This window comes from Tenrec ecaudatus, chromosome 1, assembly GCF_050624435.1.
Source record: "Tenrec ecaudatus isolate mTenEca1 chromosome 1, mTenEca1.hap1, whole genome shotgun sequence".
In the NCBI taxonomy this organism is placed as follows: Eukaryota; Metazoa; Chordata; class Mammalia; order Afrosoricida; family Tenrecidae; genus Tenrec; species Tenrec ecaudatus.
The window spans coordinates 169,410,721-169,422,023 of NC_134530.1; the positions used below are offsets into that span (position 1 = coordinate 169,410,721).

The 11,303-nt window shown below is 37.8% G+C and overlaps 1 protein-coding gene across 1 annotated transcript; it reads left to right on the top strand.

Moving 5' to 3' along the window:
* Positions 1 to 9,706: 9,706 nt before the first annotated feature.
* Positions 9,707 to 10,639, top strand: LOC142438436 (olfactory receptor 10X1-like). Its single transcript, XM_075540786.1, has one exon. It carries the CDS (start codon positions 9,707 to 9,709, stop codon positions 10,637 to 10,639), a length of 933 nt encoding a protein of 310 aa, XP_075396901.1.
* The last annotated feature ends 664 nt before the right edge of the window (positions 10,640 to 11,303 follow it).

Here is an 11,303-nt window from a genome sequence, read left to right on the forward strand (position 1 = left end):
CTTAACAAATGGTAGAATATCCCATTCTCATGTATCAGAAGACTCAATATAGTAAAAAACATCAGTTCTGCCCAAGATGCTAATGTAAGTTTAATGCTATATCAATATGAATAACATCATCTTTCTTCAATGAATTGGAAAAATGATTACTAACTTCATATGGAGAGGAGAGAAACCCAGAATTAGCAAAGAACTCCTCAAGAAGAATGATAACGTGGGAGGGCTTGCTTTACCCGACTTTAGCACCTATTATAGAGCCAGAGTGGTCAAAACAGCATGGTATTGGTACAGTGACAGACACTCAGACCAATGGAAAAGAACTGAAAACCCAGAAATAAAATCATCAGCATACAGACAACTGATCTTTGATATGTACCCAAAAAGTATCAAATAGGAAGCAGATGCTCTCTTCAACAAGCGGTATTAGAAAAAATGGATATCTACTGTGTTAGTCTGGGTACTTTAGAGAAACAAATCCACAGAAACTCATGAATAAGAGAGAGTTTTATATAAAGGCTAAATGCACATCAAGAAAACATCCCAACCCAGTGCTGCCCAAGCCCACAAGTCCAACATTAAACCATTAACGCATATATCCAAAACCAGTCCACAAAGTCCTCCTCCATCTCACAAAGCAGATGCAATGATGCGGACTGCAGGAGGAAAACCGAGTCAGTGAATGTGTAAACATCTCAGTGCTGGCAGGGGTTTCCACTCGGGTGCAAGGCTGCATTGGGGTAATTCCATGTGGCTTCTCCTCAGGGATGTCTTGCAGGAAGCTTGCCAGCTAAAGCAGGGGACTGTCTATGGCAGCTGCACCCTGGTCTGACCATCAGAAAGCAAGAGACCCAAGAACTAGAAAGGCGAGGCTCACTGAGCCATTTATCTCTCCGCCCTTCAATTAACATGTGTTTACCGGCCACATGTGTTTACTGGCCAGGGTGGCTCAATAAACTAACTACCTCATCTACCTTCAGAAAAATGAATTAAGACCCTTACATTACTCCATGAACAAGAATAAACTCAAGGTAGATCACAGGCCTATTTGGACCATCAGTGAGGGAATTGGGACAAACCTGAGAGCTTTGGTATAGGAAGTACATAGGCTATCAAAAATAGGGAAGGACACAAATACAGATGAGGCACAAATTGACAAGTGTGATATACTGATGCTAAAACAACTGTGTACATCTAAGGAATTCAAAAAGAGTAATAAGAGAGCTCACGGACTGGGAAAACATCTTTAACAATGACATATCAGACAAAGGCCTTATTACTAAAAATCTACAGTATTCTCCTAGCTTCCTAAAAGAAAAAAACACTACTTGCCCACTGAGGAGATGGGCAAAGGACCTGCACAGAAGTTTCACAAGGGCAGAAATCTGAATGGCCAATAAACATATGAGAAAATGTTCACAATCAATAGCCATAAGAGCAATGCAAATTAAAACAACTATGAGATACCACTGAACAGCCTCAAAGATAGTCCAATTAAAAAAATCAGAAAGCCACAAATGTTGGAAGGACTGTGGTAAGATAGGAACTCTCATCCACTGCAGGTGGGCCTTTAGGTACATGCATCCACTAATGAAGTAGATTTGGCGATATTTAAAACAAATGGAAATCGAGCTACCATATGACTCAGCAATCCCCCTTCTGGGCATATACCCAGAAGAGGCAAGAAACAAACCACAGCCACACATCTGTGTTCCAATGTTCATCACGGCACAATTCCCAATCACAAGGAGTTGGAAACAGCCTAAATTTCCATCAACGAATGAATGGATTAAAAAACTGTGGTACATACATACAATGGAGTACTATGTATCCCTAAAAATTAGTGATGAATGCATGAAGCACATTGTCGTATGGGAAGAACTAGAGGAAATTATGTTAAGCAAAGTAAGCCAAGCACAAAAGGACAAGTACAACATGAGACCAGTGAGGTAAGCTTAAAAATACAAAAGGGGCATAGGGAAAAAGCTACTGTATACATACATTCTTGGGTGAGGTTTAGGTAGTATGGCAGGGGCCAGACCAAATCCAGGGATACATATGTAGCCAACTAAAAAGGAGAGGGTGGGGAGAAGGGAAAAAAAATACATGGGTAGAAGGGGAACAGGACACTTACCCACCCAAGGGGAGGGTATTGTTTATATCTCCACAGGAAAAGAGGGACCAGATTTCAACCCGGTACTCCAAGATGTGAATGAAACATACAGGTATGAAGCACAAACCAACAGAGAGGTTTAAGGGGCTGACCCCAATGCCAATGCATATGTGGACAGCCCCCTCCCCGCAGAAAAATTCACTTCAGAGGCCAGCACTGAAGCCACAGCTCAGGGAGAGGGACATGCTTGAACAGAGCACACAGGAACAAATGAAGGGCGAGGAAGAGGGAGTGGAGCACATCCTGACCCACCAAGCCCTGAGGACGATATTCCTGCTCAGAGCAGCCAATGCACACAGAGGACCAAAGGGCTGGCCCAACTATGAGACACGACATCCCTCACTGCCCCACAGCTTTACAGGGATGAAACTGGAGACACAGTGTGGGAATTGTGCCCAATCTGACCCCACCAAAACAATAAGAGAGTGCAAGAGAACAGCAAGGTGAAAAGAGCAACAAAGTCCCCAGGGAACACTAAAAATAGACTTTGGGGCCAGGACAGGGTACCCCATCAAACTCCACTACAAATTACTTGTAAAGGTCAACAAACAGACCTTGAACTATTTACAAGGCTTTTCCTTTTTGTTGTTGTTGTTGGTCTTTTGTTGGTGTTTTATTTTCTTTTGTTGCTTTGTTTTGGTCTGTCCTGTTTTTGTGTGCATATTATTACCTCGGCAGTTCTATCTAGGTAAGAGAGGTGGGATAAACAATCTGGAGGATAAAACGAGACCAATGGTTCCAAGGGGACATGGGAGCGGGGGAGTCAGAGGAAAGGAAGTGGGTCTTAACAAACCCAGGGACAAGAGAACAACAAGTTATTTAAATCAATGGGGGGGATGGTTTGATCAAGGGCAATGTAATTAAGAGGAATTACTGACACCTAAATGAAGGCTGAACATGATAGTGGGACAAGAGGAAAGTCAAAGGAAATTGAGGAAAGAAGTAGGAGCATTTATAGAGGTCTAAATACAGCCATGTTCATATGTAAATATATTTATATATGATAATGGAGAAATAGATCTATGTACATATATTTATACTTTAACTATTGATGCTCACCTTCCTGGCATGATCTCTGAAAACAAAGCAGTTGCATAAGAAAATATGGTGAAGAAAACAGATGGTGCCTGGATATCAAGCGATATAGCATCTGGGGTCTTAAAGGCTTGAAGATAAACAAGAGGCCAATGAACTGAGAAGCAACAAAGCCCACATGGAAGAAGCACACCAGCCTGTGTGATCACAAGGTGTAGATGGGATCAGGTATCAGGCATCAAAAGTATCAAAGGACAAAAAAATCATATCAATGTGAATGAGGAGGAGTGCGGTGTGGAGATCCAAAGCCCATCTGCAGGCAACTGGACATCCCCTTAGAGAAGAGTCCCGGGTAGACAATGAGCCAATCAGGGTGCAGTATAACACTGATAAAACATACAACTTTCCTCTAGTTATTTAATGCTTCTTCTCCCCTACTATCATGATCCCAATTCTACCTTACAAATCTGGCTAGACCAGAGTATGTACACGGGTACAGATAAGAACTGGAGACACAGAGAATCCAGGACAGATAAATTCCTCAGGACCATTAATGAGAGTAGCCATACCAGGAGGGTAAGGAAAAGTTGGTGGGGAGAAAGAGGGAACCAACCACAATGTCTACATATAACCCCCTCACTGGGGAACGGACAACAGAAAAGTGGGTCAAGGGAGACATCAATCAGTGTAAGGCATGAAAAAAATAATAATCTATAAACTATCAATGACTCATGAGGGAGGGAGAGTTGGGGAGGGTGAGGGGGAAAAAGGCAAGCTGATACTAAGGGCTCAAGCAGAAAGAATATGTTTTGAAAATGATGGTGGCAACAAATGTTCAAATGTGCTCGACACAGTGGTTGGATGCATGCATTGTGATAAGAGTTGTACGAGCCCCCAATAAAATGATTTTTTTTAAGTGTTGTATTAAAGGTTTCTACTATTGTTATGGACTGTTATATGTCTCTTTTTAAATTATGTTGAAGTTTGATTTGTGTATGTTGAGTTCTTTTATTGGATATGAACATATTGATTATTATTATATCTTCTTGGAAATTCATCCTATAATTATTATATAATGTCTTTCCTTGTATATTTAGCTCAATACTGCCAAAAGTCTACTTTTCCAGAATTTAAAAATGACATTCCTGATAATTTTTTGGTATCATTTGCTTGATATATGTCTTTACACCCTTTGACACTACGTATTTTTGTTTCTGTCTTAGTAAAGTCTTATAGATATCACTTAATATGTCATGTTTCCTTATTTATTTTGATACTCAGTTTCTTGACTGGTGGATTTAATTCATTTACATTTATATCAATATTGATAGGTCTGAATTTGTTGTTGTCATATCGCTGTGCATTTTGTGTGTGTATTTGTATGGTGTTGATTTTTTTCATATATATTTCTGGATCGAGTTAATTTTTTAACAGTGTTGCTGTCATTTTTTTGTTGGTATTGTTTCATGTTTACTGAGACTTTATCATTTTCTTGTTTTTTATATTTCTTATTTTAATGAAAATGTTGATTAATTATCATCGAGGTTACACTGTAATTTATTGTTATCTTCCCAATTTTTAAATGGTTACTCTATCTTGATAATTTTTAAGATTTCATTTCTCTGGAAGATACATAAGTACATCACTTCTTTCATTTTTTTGGCTTTGTAGTTGTCACCGTTTAAAAATTGGCTTATCTTGTTCTTTATTTTCTGTGTTATAGGTTTATTTAATTTTTGGTACTTCTATATTTTGAATGATTTCTGTGTGATGTTGTATGTCTCAATCTCAAGTTGTTGTCCATCATTGTTTATTTCCACTTTCAGTAATGTTTTTCTGGTTCTTATAATGTCCCACAATTTTTTTTTATCTGGAGAATGTCCCAATTTTGCCAGTGTATCTGATGTAAAATGCTGCTGGTTATGTAATTATTGGTTATATATATTCTTCCATAGTTTTTATAGCTTTACCTCATTGCTTACTTGCTTACATGGTTCCGCCAAGAAATTAAACTTGGTGTTACTGATTGTCCTTTAAAGATAATTTTCTCCATGAACTGCTTTAAGGATTCTTTCTTTCCTTTTGATTTTAGAAAGTTTGATTATGATTTGCCTTTGTGATTTTCTTTAGAAGACTATCCTATCTGGGTTACATCAACTTCCTTGAATGCATATTTTCTCATCTTTCTTGATAATGTGGATATTTTCTCCCAAAAAATATTTGAGAATTTGTGTGTGTGTGTGTTTTGGTCTTTCATTTACAGTATTGCAATTGGAAAGGGATTTAACTGGCCTCCAAGTGATTGGGTTGGGGATAAGCTGTACTTCACAAATATCAGTCTCCATGGTCATAAGTCCAGGAAAATTAGATGGTACCTGGTTACCACTATCAACTGCTTGAGAGAAATCCTATTAGAAGGTGTTGGATTGAACGTGGAACAAAGATTATCCCTAATCCCCCTTCAAATTTGGAACTGGACTTATCCTCATGGCTCAATATTTAAGCAAGCAACAGACAAGTTGATAAGGGGAAAAATAACACTAGTGAGATGAACACCTTAGAATAATCAAATGTTTCAGATAAAACCATTAACATATATGCAAGGACAAAGTTCAGAAAGGTTAGGATAGAAGGAGAAATGGAAAGAGGAACACAGGGAACAAGTGGGATAGGTGATATTTACACAGAGGAGATTAAAATATTTGAGATGACAAAATGTGTTTGAACTGTTGATTGTAAAGTTTATAATGTTCTCTATAAACATTTACCAAATTCACAAGAAAAAAATTTCTTTAAATTATTTTGTGTCTGGCTATGAGTTTCTTTGGATTTATCCTATCTATGTGAGATTAATCCTCTTCTCAAACTTCAGGTTTATATCTTTTGCCAGATCTAGGAATTTTTTAAAATATACTTACCTCTCCAAATATGTTTTCAGTTCAATATTCTCCTCTTTGGATGGCAGCAATGCGAACAAAGTAATCACCTTGTTCAAAGCTATTAGTTCAGACTCCTCAATGCCACCCCCACCCCCACGGCCCTACAGTTTATTTTCTTACTATTGTTCAGATTGAATAAATTCTATTTGGTTTCAAGTTCACTGATTTTTTCTTCTATCATCTTTACTATTGAAAAAAACCTATGGCTATTTTCTTTACTATTAGATTTTTCACTTCTATAATTTCTTTGCTTTTTAAACAACTTGTATTTCTTTTTTGATGTTTTATAGCTTTATATCATTATAATCTTTTTTGATGAGTGTAATGAAGACTGTTTTAAAATATTTGCCAAATACTTTTAATATCTGATTCACTCAGTATCAGCATTACTTCCTTGTCTTATTTCTTTAAGCTGAGATTTTGCAGATTCCTCACATAACAAATGATTCTCAAACATATCTTGGACATTTTGTAAAGTATGATCGAAGACCCTTGGTTTTCTTTAAATCTTATATTTTAGCAGTCGTTTGCAGTTTCTGAGTTTTCCATGGCTTCCATGACATTACATATGGGGGATGACTGGTCCACTGTCTGTGGACCAAGCACTGGAGCAAGGTCCACTGACTCTGCTGAAATGATCAGTCTCCCACTGATGGGCTGCCCCACTCCAGGCTCTGATAGTGACCTTGACACGGGGAGATGAGTATGTAACAAGGAATGGATTTTCCCACCCTTCTTCTGCTACTTGGGTAAAATGAGTCTTAGATGACAAACATGAGGTAGGACACATGTTGGCACAAACCTCTGTTAATGCTGCAACTCAGTGGGAGTGAGTTTTAGGCCCCTTTTTAAGTTCTCAGGAAGGAAACCAGCCATCAGAAGGGAAGTGATGAGCAAGAGTAGATTGATGAGTGCTAAGAACGCAGTTTGCCATTCACCCTTCCCATGCCCAAACAAAACTTGAGCAGCAGCAGGAAGCCTCCTTTATGGATAGGATACTAACTCTGAAACTTTTACATCCCCAGAGGCTTCCAGAACAGTTAGTCACAAAGCCCTGTGACTAATGAGGGCACATTACAAAGTTGGTTAAGAAAGTTCTCTGCTTCTCTGATGAGGAGAAAGAGAATCCCCCATGGTCTCCTCAACAGAACCAAACCTCTAGAGTTGAGGAGCCTCAAGCCGTGATGGTAAACAATCAAAATACATAAGCAGAAAAGGAAAGTTTCTAAATCATTATAAGTTGGTGGGTAGTAAAGCCTCATCACAGCACACATGGCCCAGCCTCACAACACATGTCACAGAATTCTAGGGCCATAGACATCGGGTGCTGCATAGACCCTGCACCCTCTTCCTCACTTATCAGCAAGGGAAACAGGACTGGAATGCGGGAAGACTTCCCCAAGTTCACTAAAACACCAGTGATAGGTGAAGAATCAGCTCTTTTCATACGAGTTCAATTCTGTCTCTTTTAAGAGGAGAACAAAGCTTGCTTCTAACACTGTGAAGACTGTCTTTTGGAAGACTATAAGTACTAGCTGGGGCAGTGAGCTGTCTTCAAAGCATTGATAAGGCACACAGGTAGGAAATACAGGGAATGGGTGACCATGCTCTCATAACTAATTGTCACTGTAGAACTAAAGGATCTTTGGGACAAAATTGTTTATTTTCTCCAAACCATCATTTCTCTTTGAATTTTAAGATGATGTGTAATTTTTTATCAATGAATTCAGTTTTATTTTCTAATTATTATTATTCACATATAATAAGATATGGATACAGTAACACAAAGAAGAAAACTGGAGAAAAGAAAAGGTAGGTAGGAAATGAAAAAAGATTAGAAATTATTTCATTATTAAAGAATTAAGATCTTGTCAGTATGGCAGAGCCCATTAAGGTGTGGATTTTTCTAAAACATTTATAATTAGGTCATTTTCCTATTGATTTTCCTGATCCTGTGTAACATGTTAAGTTTTATGAGAAGGCTTGATTTTAGCCTGAAGTGTGCCTATGTATTACAGCTTCAGAAACTCACATGAGACAGCTCTACTCTGTTCGTTAAGGCTGCTGTGATTTTAGTCCACTTGATGGCAATGAGTTTGGTTTGCTTTTGGTTAGACCTAATTAGAATAGTAAGTCTATTCATCTCCAGGCCCACAAATCATTATATCATACTATACTGAATAAAAAAGCAAAAAAGAAAGTTATTTTGAGATTAAACTGTTGTAAAAATTATTCTCCATCCATCTAACATTTATTTGATATAATCACCTTAAAATGATTTTGGGAAACATAGAAACACATCATTCTTTGCTTAGGGATCAGCTTAGAGAAGTAGAAAGTATAATTAAAATCAACAATATTTTTTCAGTTCAAACACGTTGATTCTAGTTCTAAATTTGTCAAATTCTAAATCCAATGGTCTTATTAGTAATCATAGCTGCCTTACACATTTCTTGTCTGTTCTGTGCGCTTCATAGCTATGCCAAAATAAGTAAAAATTTGAAAGCATTTGACAGTATATAGAGATTATCAATGTAATAATTAAATTTATCTGCATGGAAGAAGGAAAAGCAATAGTTCATTATTATAGAAGGCCAAAGGTTTCTGTTAATTAACTATAAGCACATGCAACATCCTGTAGAAATCAGAAGAAGATGAGATTAAATCTGATTTAAAATCATTACAGACGTCATGGAGCTACTAAATATAATCAATTTTTTAAGATGCTTCTTTGAGTATAAAGAAATGGTCGAAACCTCAATGGTCACCTGCGTTAAACTTGCATAAATAATCTGCTTAATGAGACCATCCCATAATGGAAGCAATCTTAAGGGTCCTCTGGTATCTGGTCTTTCTTTTTATTCTCTATTCTCAGATTAGGTGTAAGGAAACTTGTCCTTAATTTTCTTTCACTATTTCAGAACCTCATCGTCTTTTGCATGAAAAAATAATGATTTGGGCCTTCGTTGGCAATTGTAAGTCATTATTCAAGGTACAATCTAAGGTGACTAGGGAGTAAATGCTCAGCTTTCCCTCATAAATATTTATGAACCTTATAGTTTGGGGTGTTACTGTCTGTGTCAGATTCTAACTCTGATTTTCACTCAGTTGTTAGTGTTTTCCAGTGTTCACTGTCTGCTCTGACTCTCCAAGTGCACACCTGGATCCTGTTAACCTAAATAGAAGTTCCATAACTTTTTCACTTTACTGCATTACTAGCCCAAACAATTATTTTTTTTAAATTGACCAGAACAAATATTTCTGGCACTTAGTAAAAGACAACAGCATAAAAAGAGACAACAACATCAAAACCCCAATAATATAATGCTGGGTGAATGGAGAAATGGTTGAATTAATGGAACACAGCATCTACATAAACAGTGCTTTGAGAAACTAAATGGAAGAACACTAGTACCTGTAATTACCTGACAGTTTTTCCAATTCTTATTAAGACCAGAGTATTAATACCAGAGTATTAATAAGATTACACTTGACTAGAATCATGAATAAAGGAGAATTGAAGTTTATTTGTTGTTTTCTTTCAGATCAAAGATTTTAAACTATGCAAGTCAACCAGACGACTGTGAAAAAGTTCATCCTTCTTGGCTTTTCTCTTTATCCAAATGTACAGACTTTATTATTTGTAATCTTCTTTTGCCTCTACCTTCTCACCCTCCTGGGAAATCTGACTATTATGGGTCTCACTTGGGTGGACAGAGCCCTTCATATCCCTATGTACATCTTCCTGAGTTCACTCTCCTTTTCTGAGACCTGCTATACATTGAGCATCATCCCCAAGATGCTGTCAGACCTGCTGTCCAAAGCCAGAAGCATCTCCGTCACAGGTTGTGGCTTGCAGATGTGTTTCTTCTTAGGACTTGGTGGCACCAATTGCATCCTCCTCACTCTGATGGGGTATGACCGCTTTCTGGCCATCTGCCACCCTCTCAGATACCCCCTGCTTATGACTAACGTCGCCTGCGGGCAACTTGTGGCCTCTGCCTGGGCGGGAGGCTTCTTTGTCTCTCTGATCGAGACAGCACTAATATTTAGAGATCCTTTCTGCAGTCCCAACCTTGTCAAGCACTTTTTCTGCCATATGCGGGCAGTTGTGAGGCTATCTTGTTTGGACAGTAACATCACAGAAATCATTGTCACGTTGATATCAATATCAGGTTTGCTGGGCACCTTCATACTTATTGTCCTCACTTATGTTTTCATCGTTTCCGCTGTTCTAAGGATCCCTACGGCTGAAGGCAAGCAGAAAGCATTTTCTACCTGTGCCTCCCACCTCACGGTGGTCATAATCCATTTTGGTTTTGCATCTATTGTGTATCTGAAACCAGAAGGTTCGGGAGGAGATGACACACTCATAGCTGTCCCTTACACTGTTGTTACTCCTTTCCTCAGCCCCCTCATTTTCAGCCTCAGGAACAAGGACATGAAGAATGCTTTCAGAAAGGTTCTGGGGAACATAGCTTCCTACAATAAATGATGTTGTATTATTGTACTGGTTGAAAACTTCACTGAATGTCTTCAGAAGACAGAAGGTCATTTAACCGATGACTTCTAGAGAATCTGGGTGCCATTGGATCTTTTCCAGAGGTTAAAATATGGGAAATATTGACAAACCCTGGAATCTATGCTATAACAAGTATTGCCTTAATTCTTTAAGAAAGTTGTTTACTACTTCTCCTTTCCACTCTCAGAGGAAGAATATTTATGCAGATACTAGATCCTGATAAACCATGTCTCCATGTTCCAGACCAGTTATGGTGTGTAGAAGGATAAAATAATGCAGATCGGCATATTAAAGCAATCACATTGGAGCATTTTATCTAGGTAACATTTTGAAGCACTAGGCTGCATTTCCTGGAAGATAAATCATGTCTCACAAGAAAGAAAACCGTGTAAGAACTAACAAGCTTATATGGATCGGGATGTATTTTTATGTGTCTGTGTTTACTAAATATTTTAAAATAATGTGCAATTGTGATTGTGTTCTTTATACAACTACCAAGTACTAAATGTTACAGAATATCCCAAAACATATGTGTTAGACAGGGTTCTCTAGAGAGATAAAAACGGATTGCTGATAATTTTATATAAATTATGTACAGATAGATATATAATATAAGAAGTGAACAGTTAAATTATAA